Source organism: Schistocerca americana, chromosome 1 (assembly GCF_021461395.2).
Source record: "Schistocerca americana isolate TAMUIC-IGC-003095 chromosome 1, iqSchAmer2.1, whole genome shotgun sequence".
Lineage (NCBI taxonomy): Eukaryota > Metazoa > Arthropoda > Insecta > Orthoptera > Acrididae > Schistocerca > Schistocerca americana.
In genome coordinates, this window is record NC_060119.1 from 139,654,189 (window position 1) to 139,677,560 (window position 23,372).

Consider the following 23,372-nt stretch of genomic DNA (forward strand, 5'->3'; position numbering starts at 1 on the left):
ATTATTTTGCATTTTAGTATGGTTCACGAAATTCTGATGCTCTTGAAGTATCCTCTAATGTCTTGTTTCTTTTATGATATAATGCAAGATCTTTCAATGTTTTGCACGTATGAACATGCGCTCTTCCTGCGTCATCGTAGCTGTGCAAGCGCAGTGACGCCTGTTATCTGGCGCTCTCTGGCAACTGCTGAAACAAACCCAATTTCTAACAGGTCAGGGAAAAATATTGCGAATGGTGGTTTGAAAAGCGTTACTTTCAAAGTTAATTTCCTTTTATGCAAGATGAATTATGTGTAAGAATGTGTGATGAATTTCTTAAATCACAGAGCGTTTGACTCTCATTTAAAAATCAGCTCTTTGAGAACGACCATCTAGACCAATTTCGAGCCCAGAAGATCAGACATTTACGTCGTTACTAAAAATTTTTCTGGCTCATTTGTGTGATGTATCTTAAAGTGTAACATGCGCAAAAAAGATCAACATTATATGTGGAAGCTTAGCTTCTCTTGCAGCTTATTAATCTTTGAGACCACTATTATATGTGAAAGCTTTGTTTTTCTTGTAGCAACACTATGTATATTAATTTAAACGATTAACTTTTCTTATTTGTGTGTTCGCGCTACTTGAGAGTGATCTTGCTATTGACTGACTACATCATGTGTCCTATGCTGTCATCAGCTGGCGAGATCACGTGACATGAGCTATGACTGGCTTAGAAAAGCGTGTCACAATCTCAATTTCTATGCTTCGGAAAGTAACATGCGGTGTTTGGTGGAATTCGAATTTATACCTTCGTAACATGAAAATATGCAGTGTACATGTTGCTGCACATCAAATATTTTTCAAAACGTGCTCTTTTCCCCCCCTGCGTTTCATTTTCTAAAGTGCCGGGAAATTCTACATTGGTGTATAAAACCATAAACGTTCAAAGGATTTATAAGTTTTACAGTGCTGTGGAAAATTATACTGTCACTTAACACGAAAAAAATGTATTTTCAACTGGGAAATCTGGGAATTTTTTTTTCCGTGTCCATGTATACACCCTGTAGGTGTATATTCCCCAACTCATCAGATCTTTTTGACCTAAAAAAATCATGCAGCTGGTGAACTGTAAAATATGTTGTGTAAATTGTGCGTCCTATGTGGAGGTAACCTGAAAGGATTTGTTTAACTGAAGCTGTGATCGAGTTTCCTGCCTTCCCCTTACATGTTTGCATTTCTACACACTAAAGTTTCAATAATTGTTTAACTCGCAAAACAATTTTTTTATTAAAATATTACTTAATTTACAAATTTCAAACATTATTGTATTTTATATTCATAGACTTACTGCTTCCTATACTGTTTTTATGTCTATTTTGCAGGAATGTGTGACATTTCAGCATCAGCTAAATTTAGTGTGCAGTGTGATAAGACGACTTGAAACAGCACAAGGAAAACTGGCTGTCCTTCCACAGATTCGAGACACTCAGAAATTACTGGCAACTTGCTGCACAGACAAATTGAGAGTCCTGGGAGAAGGTCTTCTTGATGTTCTTTTGTATCTAGTCTATGAAATAGGCCCTGTTCCAAGGGTAAATAACTTCTCAGACATTTACTGCAGAATGAAAGCATGGTGTTTTCCTAATGAAAATTTCCTGCTAATGTAATTTTGGTATTTGCTCTTTTAGGTTCCGGTCTCCTTGTACAATATATTTGATCAGAGTGTATGTGAAAGACTCTTCCATTGGCTCTGTGTACGAGAAGACACTCACATCCAACTTTCAGCTTGCACACTCTTGGCACGAATGTGTGGCATGCAACCATGGTGGGGAGATTTTCTTGCCTCAACTCTGAGTCGTCTGTATAGTTCACAGAACACAGCTGTTTTCCCACAGGATAGGTATAAACTGGAAATTTTACTTTCATGTGTAATAAAAAATGAAACCACATACAGTGAAATTCATTAACTTGCTTTTGCTTTTACAGTACTTTATTTTGAGTGATGTGTTGGTATAGAAAGATTTAAGGTTTTGTCTGATATCTGTTGTATTGCTCAGGGTCTTCATTCTGTTGACTTACCTTGGTCGTAAGTCACTTGCTGGAGGAGCATCACGATCGTCAGTCTTAGATAGCGTTCTGTCAATGCTGACACGCCTTCTGTCACCTCTTGCCACTCCTCAGCATTCTGCCTCAGGATTTCTACGAGCTGAGATGGATCTCTCTCAGATTGGATGGGTGCTGCTGTTTCTGTCTGTCTGTCTAGATGCCAGCTGTAGTACAGGGGCAGTATGTAGTTCCAATGGTGATGAAACCACAGAGAAGGCTAAGGAAAAGGAAGCAGGTGCGTATAATGTGCACTATGGCTTTTAAATGTAGAGAACACAGTAGGAGTGTGGATTAGAACTGTGGAGTATTGCCTAAATGTAACATAACTAGGGTTACCGTGGGCTGTTGATGGAAAAGTTGTGTGTTGCAGATAGTACAGTTGTGAAATTGAGTAGATTAATCAATATCTTGGTGGAATAAAATGAAATGTTGTCTTAACTGCAGCAGCTACTCCGTCACGGTGGGATTTCATACAAGGAGAAATGGCGATGCAGCGGAAGATGGCAAGCTCAGCCCGTAGCAATGCTTCCAGAAGCTACAGAAGAAAGTTACAGAAACGCCTGATGCACCATAAACAACATTTAGAGGATATAGAACTTTCTAATAAAACTTACCATGCCTCGAAACAGGTACTTGTTATTTGGCAATTTTGACTGTGATGTTACATTTCCTTTACTTTGTGCTGTTACAGCCTGATATACTAATTTTATTTTTAAGGCTCTTTCTGCACTGTCTAGCCAGGCAGCTAATCTCTCCAGCAAGTTAGAGGCTGCTTTGAAACAGCAGGAACAATTTTTTAAAAAAACTTTGAAGCAACACTCTGCCAAGGTAACTTTAGATTGATTCACTAAATTTCTATTTTATTGTATTTATTTTTGTTAATAGTAAAGTATTACAGGAGCATCAGAACTGCTTCGGGTCAAAAGAAAGATGATGTATATCTGTTTTTCAGCATATCAAGGACATACTACAGATACGTCGAACAGATGGTTCACTGCTGTCAAAGCAGTTTAACAGTCGTGGATCACAAACGAGGAGCGGAGGTAGTGGAGGTGGTAGCAGTCGAGTAGGGTCTGAGCGAGAGGAGTCTGAGACGACAACACTTACTTCAGACCCTCGTGATCCAGTCCTGTTATTGCCACAGGAACGATGTCTACCAGTTGCTCGGGGTCTTGTGTCACTCGTGCTTAGCATGGACTTCACTTGTAATATTGATATGTTCCTTCTTGCTTGCAAGGTGTGTATCAAAATTACAAATAAGTAATAACTCTTTTTTTTCTGATTGTAAATAAATTGAATGTGCTATGTACCATGTAAGTAAATTTTTTCATGAAAATTGTCATACACAATCCAGTCACATTCTGACCACCTGCCAAAGGCCTGAATAACCACCTCTACATCGCAGACATGGAGGAAGAAAGTGAGGGAAGTTCTGGGAGGTACCGACAGGAATCTGAAACTCCAGTGCATGGCCACGTTTCTCATTTAAGGATCCACTGCGCGAACAGCCTGATTGAAATGGTTCCACAGATTCTCGACTCGGTTAAAATCTGGGGAGTTTGGTGAACTCATCCTGGTGCTTTTCTGACCACGCGAGTTGTGTGACACGTTACATGATGCTGCCGTGCTGAGGAAAACACAAACTGTGTGTAGTCAACAGCCATCTGTCTGACAGAGCATAAAATGTGATTCATTTGAAGAGGCTACCTGTTGCCACTCAGTGAACATCCAGTTGTGGTACTGACATGCAAATTCCAGCTTTTTGCAGCCTTTTGGTTCACGTGGGCAGTCACTTGCTTAACAGTTGCACATCTATTCACCTGTACACATCTTTGCAACGGTCATTCACTCCTATCATTTATGGCCTGTGGTTCACCACAGTATCCTCAGTGCCAGTTTTGGATTGTGGCATTTAGCCATGTACTTTATATTCTAACCAGTGGCGGCATGCAAACAGTTTACAAACTTAGCCATTTAGGAAACACTTCCACACTTGGCCCAAAAGCTATTGATCGTGCTCTTTTGGACGTCAGATAAATCTCTCCATTTCGACAGTATGCCGGAAACTGTACTGTTTCCCCTTGACACAATTTATATACCCTGTACTACTAGTACTGCCGCTTGTCTGTGAGCAGTTATTGCACATTAACATCAAGAATAGGTGATGGTAACATTAATGTGACTGGGTCATGTATAACAGTGTGAATGGTGTTTTGGTGCTTGGATGCTGTATTGAATTTATATGCTTATTTAGTTGTAAAATCAAACAATGGAAAATCCAGGATGGAATGTAACAGTATTATGAAAAGGATAATCGCTACTTGCCATATAGCAGAGATGCTCGTGCTGCTGAAGCTTCAGCTTCAAGCATTTTGTTGACTGAGAACTGTGAACCCTAATCCAAAACTTTACCTTGGTATTCATTTACATGAAGTTGTTGGAACTTTCAAATTATTAGTCCTTTTATTTGGTAGTAAGTTAACATCATTACCATATGTATGCCAGCTCAAAGCAAAATGCACGAGGAAACTTAATACCATCAGATGTCTCAGCAGCATCTTTTTGTGCAGACTGCACAGTTCTTCTGCAGTACTACAAAGCTTTGATTTTCTCTTTCCTGGCCGTGGATGTGTTGCCCGTAGGATGGTAGCACCATTACTACAGAGCTTGTTAGGCCCTGTCTACCACAGCGACATGCAGCTGGCAGCTGTAGCTTTGAGTACAAGCCCTGTATGTAGCCTCCTGGTGTAAGCTGGTGCCTCGCCACTGGCTGTCAGGCACCAACGATTTGTGAGGAACTATGTGGTAACAGTCAATAATTCCTGACGTTTATGATTCGCCAAAAAATTACTAGACCAGTTGGGGTTTGATTGGAAACTCTGTGCAAGGATCTCTGACTGCCTTCTCTTGTCTGAGTGCATAGTGCTTCCTCTCAGCACCCCTATGATTTGAATAGACCTCTTCCGTGGCTCTTAGGAAAGTGCTGACATACCATTCTCAGATGCCTATTCAGTTTGATCCTCCACAACTACCCAAATTTGACACACATGTACACAGATAAATCGAAACTTAACGAAAGGATTAGTTATGGTTTGGCACTCTTACAAGGGGACACAAGTAGTATTTTCTGCTGAGTGCATGAAGTGTATACGCTGCAGAGTTGGTCGCTTCTCTGCAATACTTTAAAACTCACACAGCGAAGGTCTTTGTGGCCTGTAGTGATAACATGGGCTCCTTAAAAGGCATATCTCAGAACTGTCCCAGAAACATTTTGGTCACTAAGCATCAAAGACCTATCGGTTGACCTCCAACACTTCAGAATCTCCGTACTCATCTGGGCGCTGAGCCACATACGTATTTCGGGAAATGAAAAAGCTGACAAATTAGCTAAAGAAACAACCACAGGGACAAACATGAACTTGGAGAACTCGGTGTGGACCTACTTATGCAACTGCAACGTCAAATTTTGCAAACCTGGTGTATGGGCTGGCAGGCTACCACAACCCGCAACAAGCTGAGGGGAATCAAGGGGACCACCATGGTGGAGCACACTTCTCTCCAAGCATCTTGTAGAAATCCCATTGTGTGGTACTGACTACTTATCGGCCACCACAGGCTTACCAGTGAGTTTCTTTTACATCAGGAGCACCCTACCCTGATGCAGCTGTGGTGATGCAGCTGTGGTAATCATGTCACGATAGCCCATATTCTCACAGTGTTTCTCCTGCTGGCTGGTCTGAGACAAGCCATCGACTTGTCTACGTTCCTTCTTGAAGATGATGGGACAGCAGCTAACAGTCATACATTTCCTGAGAGAATGTGATTTTATTACAAAATTTAAAGCACTTTAATGTCCAGTGTCAAAGTTGGTTGTGGGGGAAATACCTCTCTAACTTATGTAACTGTTTAAGCTAATTAAACAGTGGAAAGTCGAGGTTGGGCTATTAACTGTATTATGAAAAGGATAGATTGTGTTAGGATTCTCCGCTCCGGAATCACCCCAGCCTCAGCCTATGGCGACCTACTGTCCTCCACCCTCCACCCAGCAGTTTATACCCCCTCTGTCCTATCACTTCTTTCCAGTTCACATCCCCTCACCCTCATTCTGCTCTGGTCTCTGCCAAAGCACCTGCTGTTCTTTTCACCTTCTTTGCTCCTCTCTTTTACTGCTCCCCATCTCTACCCCCACCCCCACAGAATCCTGACACTATGCCTGGCAGTCTTGTCCAGCTACCATCTAGTTACTGCACACTCCGCCAAGCAGTACTGACTCATCTTCCCCCCCTCCTCCCTTTCCCCATACGTATTGCTGCTTGCGTTTGACATGGCAAAATTGCATTCTGACTGGGCAGCTAGGGATCGCGGTCGTGTATACACTAGATGTGTTTGCTTGTGTGAATCTGTGTGTGTTTCCATTCCTTTTTTGAAGAAGGCTTCAGCTAAATGCTCAGTGTGTGACAGTCTTTTTTGTTGTGCTTGTCAGCAACTCAATGCGTCATCTTTATGGTGAGTAGCAAGTTGCTTAAGCTAATTAGCTATCTAGTCTATACAGTCTTCATTATTTCACCCCTTTTTAGTCTTATTAATTATGACAGTGCTTCTTGATGTATCCTTAACTGATCGGCTACAAATGTTTTTAGTTACCTAAACTAATGTCGTGCACATTTTCAACCACGAGGGCAAGGTCAGAGACCCTGAAGCTGACAAGTTTATTTTTCTCATGTTGTTTTAAGTGAATTTTCAACGAAATTGGTTGATAGCCAAGATGTTGAGTCCCTTTAAACCTATGATGATGATGATGATGATGATGAGGATGATTGGGTGGAGAGACACCTTAAGGCATCAGAACTTGTCTTCGATAAACGGATTAGGGTAGATTATGTCTGTTGGCTCCAATGTCTCCACCTCTGTTTTTAAAATGTATCTATAATCTATCTGCAATCAAACAGCAGAATATCCAGGATGGAACAATGACAATATTATGAAAAGGATTGTTGCTACTCACCATATAACGGAGGTGTCACAAAAAGAGTGAAGTATGGGGAAACAAGATGAAATCTGAGGGAGTAGGCCCACAGGAAAACAGGGTGGATACAACCCGGGAGATATGGGAAAAACCCGGGAATTTTTTTCATCCGGGAGAAAACCGGGAAAACCTGTGAATTTTTTAGAATGTCGGGAATTTTTCATTGTTTTTGTTTTCAGTTAAATATTTGTAATTTTGACTGGTAGGAACCGATACTCTAACAAAGGATATTACTGTATCCCGCTACTGCGGAATAATACTGTAGCAATAAAACATGAATGAGAGAAAAAACGAAAATAAAACTTTAATTGCAAAGGGAATGCACCATATACAGCAACAAAACCAGTGCTCATACAAGTGTCTGCCAACAGCAAAATGTGTCAAAGGCTTTAGGAAGACTATGCAATGCTTCGTAACAACAAATTGCCTCCGGCGAGCATGACATCACAACTGTTTACATTAGATTCTTTTCAGCAGTTACAAGCGGGTTCATGCGCATGCGCAGTTGAGTAGTACCTTCTCTCGCTTCTGGCTACAAAATGTTGCTGTTGGCTGTGTAAGCAGTCGCAGCTAGATGCTACCGAGAAAAATTTTACTGGAGCACCCAAGCTGTCTGATTCATGCATGCGCAGCAGGCACAGATGTAGGGGGAGGGGGGGGGGCAAATTAATATTCTTGAGGGGGGGAAAACCTTGTTTCACAAAGCGCCTAACATCCAGCGCACGTTAGTCTGTCGATTATTCATATGACTTTGAAACGCATCCCTGTCAGTTTTTGAACATTTTTGAACAGATTCTAAGCTGATTTCTGAATGAATTGTAAGTTAATTTGTGAATGTGTGCATAGTGTACATGATGTCTCTGTCAGGGGAATCCTCGTCACATGTAGAAACAAACTTTCCTACAGACCAAAGGGGCTATTTGAGCTGAGTGAAGTAAGGCCGAACGGATGAATGCCAACCGCTGTCTGATTATGCGGTTGATTGGGTTTGCGAATGATGAGCATTGTTATGATTACTAGTGAAATCCATAGATTCAGAATACCAGAGTGGAAATAAATGAATAACGGGTAGAAAGGTAACATATTACCTTCTCGCTGTAACCAAGAAAATGAAATTGTGACAGAAAACTTTTGGCATTTCATTACCGGCTACTTCCTCAGATTTAATCTTGTTTCCTCATACTTCATCCTTTTTGCGACATCTCCACTATGTGGTGGGTAGAAACTATCCCTTTCATAATACTATCTGTAATCAAGGTAGTTGATTTTTGAAAGCATTAAATAGAATAATACAAGTGTTAAGTCAAGCAGTATTTTTATTTTCATTACAGATTTCAATTTTTAAGAATTTGGAACTTGAAATACCATAAGACAACAAATTATTAGAAAAACAGCGGAATAATACCCAAAAGTAAATAAATTAAATTGTACCTAACCTTCCCATTCTTTCTCCACAAAGTAACTTTCAATACTACCCAATTGCTGCCTGTAGAATTTATGAGAAACAATTGATTTCCATAACAGTCGGCACTCAAGGAATCTCGGAGTACAGCTTTCCTGATTTCATGATGTGATATTTCCAAGCAGTGACAGCTTGAAGTCAATTGTTGCATCTTTTATTATTTCGGGGAGCTGCTAAATGGGTGCCGGCTGCGGTGGTCGTGCGGTTCTAGGCGCTGCAGTCCGGAACTGCGGGACTGCTACGGTCGCAGGTTCGAATCCTGCCTCGGGCATGGATGTGTGTGATGTCCTTAGGTTAGTTAGGTTTAAGTAGTTCTAAGTTCTAGGGGACTGATGACCTAAGATGTTAAGTCCCATAGTGCTCAGAGCCATTTGAACCATTTTGCTAAATGGGTGTTCCTGCTTTCACAAAGTGCTCCGTGACTTGAAGAAGGACAAGATCAGTCCCCACACATTGGTCGTTGCAGTGTGCTTCCATAGTTGTCTTGAGTGCAAAATGTTGTTGTGAAATGGGGGACAGTTGGACTGATGATGAAATTCTGAGGCTGCTTGAAGAATCTGGTTCTGAAATTGATGGTTGTTTTGCAATAGATTACGGTATTTTTGAAACGGACAGTAACCTGCTTTCCTTCTCCATCTTATAAGCAAGACCCACACAGGGAAGTTGAAAAAGCTTAGAACGTCTGGGAGCTGCACTGATCACTGTGACCCAACTGGAATGTGTTAACATTTTATCCATTTGTTTCGGTAATAATCTGTTATGTGATTTTGACAAGGTGTTTGAAAATAAACACTATGAAGGAAATTATGTTACTGAAATTGTCATGTACCGGGTGATCCAAAAGTCAGTATAAATTTGAAAACTGAATAAATCACGGAATAATGTAGATAGAGAGGTAAAAATTGACACAGATGCTTGGAACAACATGGGGTTTTATTAGAATTAAAAAAAAAAATACAAAGTTCAAAAATGTCCGACAGATGGTGCTTCATCTCATCAGAATAGCAATAATTAGCATAACAAAGTAAGACAAAGCAAAGATGATGTTCTTTACAGGAAATCCTCAATATGTCCTCCATCATTCCTCAACAATAGCTGTAGTCGAGGAATAATGTTGTGAACAGCACTGTAAAGCATGTCCGGAACTATGGTGAGGCATTGGCGTCGGATGTTGTCTTTCAGCATCCCTAGAGATGTCGGTCGATCATGATACACTTGCGACTTGAGGTAACCTCAAAGCCAATAATCGCACGGACTGAGGACAGAGGTCTCCGGGACCTGGGAGGCCAAGCATGACGAAAGTGGCGGCTGAGCACACGATCATCACCAAATGATGCGTGCAAGAGATCTATTACGCGTCTAGCAATATGGGGTGGAGCGCCATCCTGCATAAACATCGTATGTTCCAGCAGGTGTTTATCAGTCAGGCTGGGGATGATGTGATTCTGTAACATATCGGCGTGCCTCTATTCTGCCACGGTGGCAGTTTCTGACGTTTTGCTGTCCAGCGCCATCTGTTGGACATTTTGTGAACTTTATATATAAAAAACAAAGATGAGGTGACTTACCGAACGAAAGCGCTGGCAGGTCGATAGACACACAAACAAACACAAACATACACACAAAATTCTAACTTTCGCAACCAACGGTTGCCTCATCAGGAAAGAGGGACATAAGTCTGCTTGTGTCTGTATGTGTGGATGGATATGTGTGTGTGTGTGTGTGTGTGTGTGTGTGTGTGTGTGTGCGCGCGAGTGTATACCTGTCCATTTTTCCTCCTAAGGTAAGTCTTTCCGCTCCCGGGATTGGAATGTCTCTATCTACATTATTCTGTGGTTTATTAAGTTTTCAAATTAATACTGACTTTTTGATCACCCTGTACTTGTTTGCAGGAGATAGAACTGAGGGAATAAAAATTTCAATTATTCATGTTATTTTAAAGGATTTGCCCAGAGTGATGGCAGGTGTTCCCAAAGAAAGGTTCATTCCTTCTTTCTAGTTGGGCGGAGCAGCTTCCAAAGACGGGACTGATCCATCTCTTCTTGTTTTATTTCCTCTGAATATCCCATGATGACTCCAACAGTCAGATACAGTTTCAAGAGAAGACTCCCCAACTGGTTTGCTGCTGCTGATGCCAGCTGTAGCAGCAAAATTAGTTGTTGATGATATTGCCCTAGCACAAGCTCTGGGATCAAGAAAATGTATACTTTGGAAATGTGGGTCAAGCAAGCAAGATCTTGTTGACAAAACTGCTTTCTGGTTGCTTGTTTGGCTTACCTTTTACTGCTCTACTACACTGTTGGCAGTGCTGTCATCAGGCATAATTAAATAATTTTGGTAAATAATAAAAATGTAATAAATTGTTACTAGGCTCATTCAATACAATGCCCGCTGTTAAGTACTGATATGAGTAAAAATACCAGTATTCTTTCCATGCCCCTAAGATGGTCCATCCTATAGTAACATTGAGGATAGACAAAGATGAGAAAAATCCCCTTGTTCTCACATCCTGGAGTCTTCCTAATTAACATTAGTAACTTAACCCACTTTCTTCCCTTAGCAAGGAACTTTTAGTTTTAAATGCTAGGCAAGCTTCTTGTACTTTAATATGTGTGAATTGGCAGTACCAAGAATTTCTTTTCCTTAACCCTTTCGCTGCTGCTGCTGATGTGCTGTCTACAGTCTGTGCTTGTTGTGGATTGGCAGGAGAGCCAACCCAGGAATCTAGAGGAAGCCGAAAGGCACGCGTTTTAGCTCACGCAGGCTGGCGTGAGGTCTGGAACAGGACAAGGAATGTAGACTTTAGAAAAAAAGCGGACGAAGCTGGCAGAATACTTAACTTTAATCCATTAATGGTGAACGTCGGTCTGACGGTACATGATTAACAAGATCAATAGCAACTGATAATGGTGCCTTGCTAGGTTGTAGCAAATGACGTAGCTGAAGGCTGTGCTAACTATCGTCTCGGCAAATGAGAGGGTATTTTGTCAGTGAACCATCACTAGCAAAGTCGGTTGTACAACTGGGGCGAGTGCTAGGAGGTCTCTCTAGACCTGCCGTGTGGCGGCGCTCGGTCTGCAATCACTGATAGTGGCGACACGCGGGTCCGACGTATACTAAAGGACCGCGGCCGATTTAAAGGCTACCACCTAGCAAGTGTGGTGTCTGGCGGTGACACCACAGTGCTAATATGCCTTTTCTTACGGCTATACTGCTCGCCAAATGTTGATGCTTGTTCTGAGAGATTGCATTCCATCCGATATGAAGTACTTGCCATCCCATTCAAAGAAAACAATTAGCTGAAAAACTTTGATTTTTGCACATCTTACAGTCTGATAACTTTGCTCGAAAAAGGACAGAATTTCTTTTCATTACCTGCCATTGTGACTGCGCTGAATCAAATTAAGTAAAACATTGTGCAAAATTTTAAAGATTTTGCAGAGGTAAAAATGCAGTGCATAAACTTAGCATATGCTTGATTTTAGCTCATGTATTAGAGTAAGTGAAATGTAGGTAAGATATCAAAATTACTTGAAACTTGTTTAGTTACTGAGGTATGGAAGTTCATCAATAAGAGTTTAGCAGCTCAGGACATATACAGGTGCCTATAACCCTGCAGGGAAAACCGAACGGCGCATGTATATGCATCCTCAGCACGTGGGGAGTGGTGTAGCATGATATGTGTACATGCCCAAAGCAGCAAAAGAGTTACATTAACTACACACTAGCGATTCCCTTTCTTATTTTAAAACTACTCTCACTTTATGGATAGGGTGTAAATAGTTTAAGGGAGATTCCTCCCTTCATCAGATTCGTCCTTTTGTTAGTTGAATAAAGCAACTTTTTTTCTGAATGCTTCCTTTAAATCAAGACATCATTTGATGGTTTTATATGTGAATTAAAATTGAAAATCTGTTGCCTCACAATAAGCTATATATTATGTCCCAACGAATTGACTGTGTGGCTATAGAGTACTTATTTGACCACAAAATGATCAAATTTACATTATGGATCATTTTGTCTGTGTAATTGATTTAAACTTGCAGTGTCAAAGTAATACTAGATGTTATTGAAAAATGTCCTGTTGTGGGAAACAGTTTGATTGTGATTGTTGTAATACAAGAGAATCAAATTTGGAATCAGGTGCTGAGAGGCAGATACATAAATGTGGTTATGGCTACTCTACTTGTGAACTTTACTTGTCATCCAGAGATGAAACTCTCAAATTTAGGAATTTTTACATGTATTTATAGTATTTTCTTGTATAGTATCTCAAAAATGGATAATTTCTGTTTCAGGTAATAGCTCGGATTGTGGCTGTTGCACGACCTGCAATATCATTATCAGAATTAGTGACTCAAGAACAGTTATTACATCTTATCCATCTTGCTGTGTGGAATGACCAGCACAAAGCCTCATGGGGTGGTCCATGGGCATCCCATGCCATTAGCTGCTTGCTTCAGGACATACTTGAGGGAACGCGTTTATTTCGTGAAACTGATCCTGAGCTGGTAATATCTGATCACGAAGCTACTCCTCCTCCATCTCATCCAGAAGCTGCTAGCAGCAGCACGTCTCAGCAGGAGGATGCGTTTGCTGCAGATGACAGCTCTGAAAGCGGAAATGCTGGTGGGTATATATAAAAATTTAGTTTTATTGTATTTGAACCCTTCTTTGTCTCTTTTGTGCTTTCGTATAGAACAGTAAATTTGTATACCATCTGAAATCGAGGCAGAATTAACTGATATGTAGCATACTATTGTTTTTGTGTCAACATTTAATTGGAGGTAAAAACTTCATTCCATTTAAACAGTATTTGTGGTTTATGCTTTATACTTAAAATAAGGTAAACACTTTATCTTTGTTACAGTTAATAGTCTTCTCAGTATTAATTTTAGTGCTCCATCAGTCTTTACAGTTAAACCATCTATCATTTTCTCAAAAGACTACACCAGTCATATTTTTCAAGGTTAATGACAACTTACTTCTTAATTGAAGATGAAACACTGCAATAAGTTAACAGTTAACTATGTTAAATGTGTCCGCTTTAAAGTAGTTCTATGTATTTCAGTGTGAAGAGATCTATTGTGCATCATTGTAGTATCATATTACAGATCTACAGCCATGCTTGGGAGTGAAATGTACTGTGGACACAGTTAATGATCACCTAAATATGTACATTGTGCTTTCGTAGAACCACAGAATTACTAGAGAAAAGCAGTGTTGCTGCATTGTGTCATTGTCTCTGTAGCCTTGCTGCTTTGGATCACATTCAAATTTCATTGAATGGTTTTGAATAGTCCCTAGCTGTTCTACCCTGAATACTAGAGCAAAAACTGTGGTTGCACTACACTTCAAATGGGTCAGATCACACTCAATGGCTTGTAGTCCTATGATGTTGGTAGAGATGGGTTGTCCGGGAAAGGGCAGGGTGTAAGTGTCTAATGTTGTCAAGAACATAGGCCTGTTGCCCATTGCACTGCAAATAGTTATTTTTAAACCAAGGAATGTGTCAGTATCAATGCCCCGAGGCAAGGGATGGTTTCATTGACACTTTTTATGCCACCTTCTGAGGCCCTTTTGTGTCGATCCTGTGTGGCTATGTATCTTATATGTTTTCCTTAGCCACCCATAAGAAAAACTTGTTATTTTAATTCTGGACGTCACAATTCTGATCTCCATTGTAGAGGCATCATACAAAGAGGTGAGATGTGGGTAAAGGTATTGTGAGACATTCATATTATGACATGTGCATGGTGACACTGGACAGAATTGTGGTGAAATCTTTTGCAAGTCTACATCAATAACCCAACTTGCACGTCACATGAACTTCTGACTGCTGATCTTTTTTTCATATGTGTGTCGTCAAACCTGAGGGTGATGTCACAGAGCGCCATGCTTTTGCACCATTCCAGGGGAAAGTTGTAGGCACCTTAGAGCCAAATTCCAAACTTCTGTGTTGCATTGGGAGACAGTTACATGGTTTCAAAAAAGTGCCTCTTAATTGTGTTGCATGGTGTAGTTTAGATGAAGTCTTCAGGGATGTAATTCTCATTCTGTGCACTCTAACACTTACAGTTGCTGTATTACAGGAGACTTAGGTGAAGATAGCAAGGACGGTAGTCGGTAGTCTTACTCTCCCTTTGCTGTGATCTTGTCTCCAGTTATAGGGCTTTAGCAGTTGCAGATCTGCCACTTTCATTCAGTTGCATTTGTGGAGAAAGGATCTTGCAGATGCTCTTTAAGATTCTGTAATTTTTGGTGCAGTGTTTCTGATGAGATGAAGTCTTATTAAATAGTTCATATCATTTGATGTGGATTTATATTCATGGCATCTTTTGGGCACCAGCTTTCTGTCTTAGATATAAATAGGTGTAACCTCACAAATTATAAATCTTTGGATATCAGAGAATGTATGCAAAGGATGCCTGGTTTTGGAATTTGTATATGAATCATTGCGTATGAGAGTAACAAAGTGACTTGACCTTTTGCTTTACAAAGAAAATGAGTGTATGAAAAATAGAGCAATGACAATGAATGTTAGGTCACTAGAACAACAAAACGAGATAGCTATACTTTGAAATTAGTCCAATGTCATTTTTGTGAAGTTATTTAAGTAAATATGTGGTATGAAAACAAACCTTTAGTTCCATCAATTATTAGACATGTGACTCAGAATTATTAGATATCAGATATGTAACTTTCCTATCATACATTGCCTGAGAAAAAAGGAAAGCTCCCAGAAGACACAATTGTATCACAGTGTAACTTCGTAAAATTACACACCTTCGGCTGGTATATAAATGATTAGAATTGCAATTCTCTGCAACTTGTAGAATGGTCACCAGAATGCATTAGTGTTGCCTGTGTTCAGTGTTGTTATCAGACCTGCTAGGATATGTAAATGGCATTAACAGGGGTCAGATGTTGAGCAATCACTATGAAGGACACAGAGGTGCTCCATACTTGTGAAACAGCATTATGAGCATCTGACAGAGTTTGAACGGTGCCTCGTAGTCAGTCTTCGTTCAGAATTGTGCAATACCCATATTTTTTGAGTCATTTCGATGTGGCAGTGGACTGATGTTGGACTGCGTGGAATATGAGGGATACACCGTGCCAAGACTCCCGTCACGTGTGTCTGACCATGAGGGAGGATTACTGTATTTTGCTCCAAGCACAGTTTAGTTCCTTCATATCTGCACGTGCTATATGAGAAAGTAATTGACTCCCTGCAACATTCTACAACATACCGCACCATTGGTTGGAGAAGGGCAGCAGCTGGCCTAGGTGAGAACCATCCCGTGGTTAGGCTGCCGTTAACATCACTACACAGATGGCTGCATTTGGAGTAGTGCTGTGACTGGGAGGCGTGGAGCGCTGATGAATGGCATTACATTGTATTCAGTGATGAATCACAGTTCTGCACTACTCCAGACAGCCATTGTTGGCAAGTATAACAGCACCAGGCCCCCACAACCGCATGAGTGGTCGACTGTGATGAGCGGACAAATTGAATAGCTGGCCGGTGGCCATTAGAGTGGTAAACTGACGCGCGGAGTTAGAATGTTTATACATCGCTTTTGGTTATAAAATGCATTTCCTTGAGTTAGGTCACAAACATAATGCCTCATTTAAATACGTTACTACAATATACTTTTTAATTTATGAACAAACAGCAACTAGTCACTGTTCATGAATTTATCTTATGTACTACGTGGAATCTGCCGTAGCGTAAAAGTTATGTACTGGACCCCTAGCATTTTTCGTAGTTCATTTACGATAGATGTACGCAAAATGCATCAAAATACTCGAAGATTTGCCCACTATATTAATAGTTATTTTCTGACTCTACCTTACTTTAGATTTTATGACGAAAAGTGCATTATATATGGCATAGTACTTTGGCAACTCACGACCAAATTATCAAAAGGTTCAAATGGCTCTGAGCACTATGGGACTTTACATCTGTGGTCATCAGTCCCCTAGAACTTAGAACTACTTAAACCTAACTAACCTAAGGGCATTACACACATCCATGCCCGAGGCAGGATTCAAACCTGTGACCGTAGCAGTCGCGTGGTTCCGGACTGCACGCCTAGCCAAATTATCAAGTTTCAACCTAACCTAGACCATGAAAACACTACCGATCAGCCAACTTTCTTCAAAATGATCAGAACATATAAAATGGTATTCTGTCGGTCGGAAATCTTGCCTCCTGACAGCGTGTAACCATTTTTGTAACAGCTGTGGTTTTGAGAAAGGAAACGTGCAAATAGATGCACAGACATTACGCTAATACCGTGTTACAAAGACATTAAGCAAATGCACTGACATACAAAACAACTTAAAATATTCACATACCTGTGAAATGTAATGTTCGTTCCTTTCTCGAATTTAGTTGTACAATTAATCGCTGCACAACTCGTCACGATTGTATTTCTTTTGATTGGAAAGTACGGACAGCAGAATTACGAGTAATTAATACTGTATGTACGCTCCAACAAATATACAACGTTGAATCAGGGTCTTCATAAACAACAATACTACACAACACATCAGACTACAACCACTATAATGGCGCCCAGCCGAAGGTTCAAATTATCCCGCGACTGCAGCGCCATCAGTGAGTCTAGTTATTTTTTACAAGGTCTTTGAACAGCACCCTGGGTAGAGGTCCCATGCCCAATATTCATGAGAAGCACAGTGATGTTACTTCTGGTGTCGTGAATTGGGGATCCTTTGGGTGTGACTTCAGGTTATGGTTGACAGTGATTGAGGGATCGCTGACTGCACAGGGATACATCATGGAAGTACATCCTGCAACCTCACATGTTGCCTTTCATGCAACAGTATCATGATGCCGTTTTTCATCAGGACAATGCTTGTCCATTACTGGCATGTGCATCTATGAACTGTCTGCATGATGGTGAGGTTACTCCTATGGCAGCAGTGCTCCAGACATGTCCCCAATGGAGCGTGTATGGGACTAGGTCTGATGTAAACCCTGCTGCAGTGCTGGTATCCAGGATATCAAGGACCAGTTACGACCATTGTGGGCTAACATGCCTCAGGAAAGCCCTTCTCAACCAAATCAGTGCGTGCTTCCAGACCATAGGGAGGACATCATTATACTGACAAGTGGACTCATGCTGCCATTTTCTTTGTAATATTCTCTCAGCCCATGCAGTTTCATTCTGTTTCCTCCTACCCCTCTGAGTGCTTCATTGCTTGTCAGGCAGTGTATTTAATAATTTCATTCATTAAGATGAAGTGGTAATAAATAAATAAAAATAAACTAATGGCAGTATGGCAAAGTGTTGGAGGGAAGAAAATAACGATTAAAACACAATTTTGATAGAAAGATGTGGGAAAAAACAGTTACTGTTGTTTGGGTGAGACCTGTGCTCTGTTAATCCAGTGATTGTCATGTTGTTTAGTTTCATTCTTCAGACAGCTCATTCTGCTCCATCTATTATATGGACCTCTACAGGCCATTGCAAATTCACCCCTTGCCCCTTCCCACCAACCCCCCCCCCGCCCTCCCCCGCCCCCCCGCCCCCCAACCACCACCACCACCACCACCACCACCACCACCACCACCACCAATCTCCTCCTTCATCTGCTCCTTACTTGTTGATAGTTTTGTTGAGATTAGAAAATATTATCCATTATGTGTTTATATTAATTATTGTTTTTCTAATTAAACTTGATTACTGGTATTTTTCCCTTTCAGTTTTTGTGCCTGTGAAGGGCCTTCAGGTATCCTATTTTACCGATTTTGAATCCTGAATAGAGCTTTTAACATTGATGTGTGGGTTTGCTATCTAAGAGTTGTTCTGTCTTTGTCTTCAGGAGAAAATTGCTTTCATAATTGGGACTAGTAGGGACATGGCGACCCCACCGCCCAGTGGGAAACCACTGCAATCAGCCACCCGAGTATTGGTGGGAAAACCATACTTTAGTGGGTTAGGAGGAAATGCCAACCCAAAACCCTGAACATCTAGGGTTGTGCCTCTGCGGTTAACAGCCGTAGTTGTAAATCGGAGCTTTCTCCACCCAAGATTATCTACCTTCGAAAGTCAACCATGGAAAGGTCTTTTAGGAAAAAATTTCCACCGTCCTGTCCAAGAATGCAGGAGAAGGCTACTTTGGATTCGGTGGGTAGCCACCTAGAAGGCGTCAATGAGTCGGAGCATTGGCAATCGCCCATTCTTATGCCAGTTCATAAGAACAGGATCAAACAAGATCAGATCAACTACATTGCAACTCATAATATTAATTCTCTACTTAAAGTAGGAAAACTAAAGAATTTGGTGGATGAACTAGATAAACAGAAAATTTTAGTAGCAGGACTCCAGGAAATGAGAAATACTACAGAAGAACCATTCGAATCACAAGGCTACAGTATTTACAATGGGAAACCTGGAATAAGGGTTATGGAAGAATGTCCCCAATTTGGAACTGGGTTTATAGTCAATGTGAAAATAATAGATATGATTATCAATTTTCATGCCATCTCCCCTGGAATTGTACCTTTGAGTTTAAAAATATCCAACAAAATTTATACCATCAGTAATGCCCATCCCCTGCTAATGAAAAGAATTTTCTAACACAGACTAAGAGAGAAAAGTTTTGGAATCTCTTTGACCAAACAATAAACCAAGTAAATATTAACAATGTTAAGATCCTATTAGGGGACTTCAGTGCCCAACTTGAGAGAAAAGAAATACCGGGATATCATTGGGAAATGGGCTCCACTTAAACAAACAAATAAGAATGGCCAAAGACTTGTTGAACTCTGTAGAGAACACAAACTGATCTCAAAGTTCACATACCTCAAAAGGAGGCCAAACAAGCGTAAAACTTGGAAACATCCTGATTGGAGAAAAGGAGAATGGGAGCTGGATCATGTATTTATGGACAAATTCTTCCACAGAGAAATCTACATGTTAAAATATTAAGAGAGGTAGATACAGGTTCAGATCATTACATTGTCAAATTCAAAATTAAGTTTACACCACTAAAAAAGAAATCAAAATGCAATAAACGAAAGAGGAACTTCGATCCCCACCAGTTAATTAGAAATGATAAATATAGAGAAGTCACACAAAACATAAAACTGACAGATAATTTAGAAGAACTGGTTCAGATCCTCAGGCAACAAGCAGAAAATTTAGCCCCATTGGACCCACATAAAAGACATGTCTGGTGGAACTCAGAGAAGAAAATGCAACCAACCTCAAAAATATCAGGAAAAAGTTCACACAAATTATCAGGCAAATCAAGAGACAATAACAGAAAGATCTAATGGACTCGGTAGGAGAAAATTATCATAAAACCAATTCCAGAGACTTTTACAAAATGTTTGGAAGACAATTACAAAAATTTGCCCCTCCCACGTTAATGCCGGAAAGGGAAGATGGAAAAATGGCACATAATTACAAGGAAAATGCCAAAATCATGGGAAAAGCATTTAGTAAACTTTTAAATTGTGAAGAACCCCAGGAACTTTTAGCAATTAATACACACATACCCATCAAGACTCCAGCTGATCTCATAAATCCTCCAACAATCCAAGAGGTGGAAACGGCACTCAGAGATATGAAAAATTATGAGGCATGCGGAAAAGACCAAGTTTTTGCAGAAATATGGAAATATGCCAGTGATACAGTTCGAACTTCCTCACACATGGCCCTAACAAAAATCTGGGTAACAGAAAAGTTTCCGGAACATGAGACCACAGCCATAATCCACTCACCCCACAAAAAAGGAGATAAAAGCAACCCAGATAATTACAGAGGTATCTCCGTCGTAGACTGCACATACAAGATTCTCTCCAGAATCCTATACAAGAGGATCAAAGAGCAACTAGAGGAAGAATTAAGTGAATATCAAGGAGGCTTCAGACCTTGGAGAACCTGTGCAGAGCAGATCATCACTTTAAAATTAGCCATTGCATTTTACAAGAAACAAAATAAACCTCTTGTAATAACCTTTGTAGACTTTTAAAAAAGCATATGATTGTATCCATAGACCTTCAATGTTAAAAATCTTAAGAAATTTTGGGCTCCATACAAAATTAATCAAATTGATAGAACTAACCTTAACCAACACTGTAGCCATTCATCATAAAAACAGGTTTAAGACAAGGAGATTGCTTGGCACCCCTGCTATTCAACTGTGCTTTAGAATACATATTGAGGGAATGGTACAAGATTAACCCAAAGAACATCCAAATTGGAAGACCCAAAGACAACATAAGTTTAAACTGACTAGGATTTGCTGATGACCTTGCTCTCTTGTCCAGCAGTATTGAGAAAACCAAACAACAAGTTATCTCACTACAGGAAATAGCACGGAAAATTGGTCTTGGAATATCCTTTGAAAAAACAGTCATCATGTTAAATGACCCACAACTCATAAACAAAATTGCCGTAGGAAACCAAGAAATGAAAACTGTAAATAAATTTAAATATCTGGGAGAAATCATAACACACAACCTCAATGACAAGCCAACATGGCATAACAGAATAAACAAATTGAGTAGAGCACAATATATCACCAAGAACACGTACAACAAAAAGAGCCTGTTTATAGCAACAAAATTAAAACACTACAGAACAGCCATTCAGCCAGAAATAACATACTCAAGTGAAACTGTCTTCCAAACAACTAACACTGCACAAATAGACAAAATATTCAAAATAGAGAGAAGCATCATCAGAACATGCATCAGCAAATTATACCAGAAAGATGGACACTGGAGAGTAGCTACAAATGAAACAGTCTACAAGGAAATAGAACCGGTAATGAAGACAATCAGGAAGAAATGCATTTCATTTTTCGGACATCTAATCAGAACACCAGAGAACAGGATCGTCAGGAGAATAATACAAAAATTGCGGAATAGTAAGTGCAGCATTAAGTGGATTACAGAAATCAAGGAAGAGATGGATGAGCTACGAAGATCTAAGAAACAAAACTGACAAAATCAGGAACCTCACAGACAAACAAACCAGACTGAAAACGAGAATCAACAAACAGACAATGGGAATGGTGATTTCTGATGATGAAAGGATGAGATCTGAGAGAATGAAGTAGTACTGGGCTGACAGGAAACTGAAAAATTCTTTGTATAAAGTTGGCTAGAGTGGTCCAATGAAGGCCATAAAATGTTAATAAATAAATTAATTGGGACTAGTTGCTTATATATTAAACTTGTCTTACATTTCTGTCAGGGGAGAGATTTTTTTCAGTCCTCATACCGTAATTGCAGTTGCTTCTAAATCACTTCACTTTAGGATCTCGAATGTAAGATTGTACTCCTTGTCCTGTTTTGTAAAGTCTGAATTGATTTATTTAAATTTTCCTTTTACTCATTTAAAATTAGAAAATTTTTCTTAAGATTTGTTTTTCATATTTATTTTTCATCTTAGAATTTGACAGCATTCGCAATCCCATCTTTATTAATGAAGATGTTCTTGCAATCAGGAATATCTATACTTTCTCCTTCATGTGTTATTTGCTGTCATTCTAGATTAAATTTGCATTTTTAAATACAAGTACAAAATTTTGTTCAATTTTCCATGTAGTTGGAGACCTGGCGGTAGTTCTTTCTTTGGCAGAGTGAAAGAATTTTTATTCTTGCCTCTTTGTTTTTGTAGTGTTTTAGCTTCTTAGTTTACTTTAGGAAGTGTTGTCTTTGTTAAGGAAGGATTGCCTCAGTTGATTGATGACCAAAAGGAGACTGCCTTACGTGTGCCATTAAAATCTGATCGCATAACTGTTCTGTGTAGTCCCAACTGTCATTGAACTAAAAATTGACGTGTTCAGTGAAGGTATTTATAGCTACAAATTACATATTATTCATCTTAGTCACAAAGAAATAAGGTGAATGAATATAAATACTTACAATAGTCTGAGTAGAATGTCAACTTCATCACACACACACACACACACACACACACACACACACACACACAAATCATGGTTTATCCCATTTTTACTCATGTTGTTGTAAGCAGTAAATTATTATCTCATGTTATGTTTATTAAGGTTTGCACAAAATAAATCACTCTACCATGAAAGTATAGAAGTGCAATGTTAGATGGAAGTAAGTATTCTCAACATGATTTTTCTGTGCATCGTTCAATGAAATCTCTTATATTGGACACCCCAGCAGTTGCCTACAAAACCACTGTCAGTATTTTCATTTTGTGTCCTGTTTTGTGACGTTGTTAGAAACATGTGGTTGTTTTAGCCTGATTTGCTGCTGTTACTACTTGAAAAGAAAGGCTAGTTATAGTGAGTCATTTGGAGATGAAGTCTGTGTATTTCATAGTCAGGAAGTGAAATATTTATGTTTTCATTCAAAGATTATGGCTTGTTCTGTGGAAGATCATTGCACATGTCACAGGTTTGGCAGTGGCATGACGTCGATGTATCCGTTCTCTGAAAGCACTTAACCAATTTCCGTTCATGGGGTACTGCAGCCATGCACATTAAGATGCTCTCAGAAGGCGGCAATGTTTTGTAGGTCTTTAAGGTCTTTCTGGGTGGTGAGTTAATATCTCAGTTGAAGAGATCAACAGTTCGATGCAGGTCTGGTTCAGAACAGTGGCAGCCAATAAGTGAGGGATGTAATTTTTTTGCCACCTATAATTTCATAAGGCATAGTGAAGATACCTGAATTGCAAATATATTGGTCACACAATGATATCTCAGATGAACCATACTCCACACTGAATGCATTTTAAAAGGAGGTCAGTATTGAACAAGAGTCCTTCCAGTGTG

The 23,372-nt window shown here is 39.9% G+C and overlaps 1 protein-coding gene across 1 annotated transcript in view; it reads left to right on the plus strand.

Annotated features, from left to right (window-relative positions):
- LOC124607387 (baculoviral IAP repeat-containing protein 6) overlaps positions 1–23,372 on the plus strand; it is a 315,981-nt gene that overhangs the window by 133,416 nt on the left and 159,193 nt on the right. The window contains exons 26-32 of the mRNA XM_047139740.1: positions 1,365–1,574; positions 1,671–1,882; positions 2,040–2,323; positions 2,533–2,717; positions 2,806–2,916; positions 3,041–3,325; positions 12,875–13,205. Coding sequence (XP_046995696.1) covers positions 1,365–1,574; positions 1,671–1,882; positions 2,040–2,323; positions 2,533–2,717; positions 2,806–2,916; positions 3,041–3,325; positions 12,875–13,205 — 1,618 coding nt within the window. The remainder of the gene's footprint in view (positions 1–1,364; positions 1,575–1,670; positions 1,883–2,039; positions 2,324–2,532; positions 2,718–2,805; positions 2,917–3,040; positions 3,326–12,874; positions 13,206–23,372) is intronic.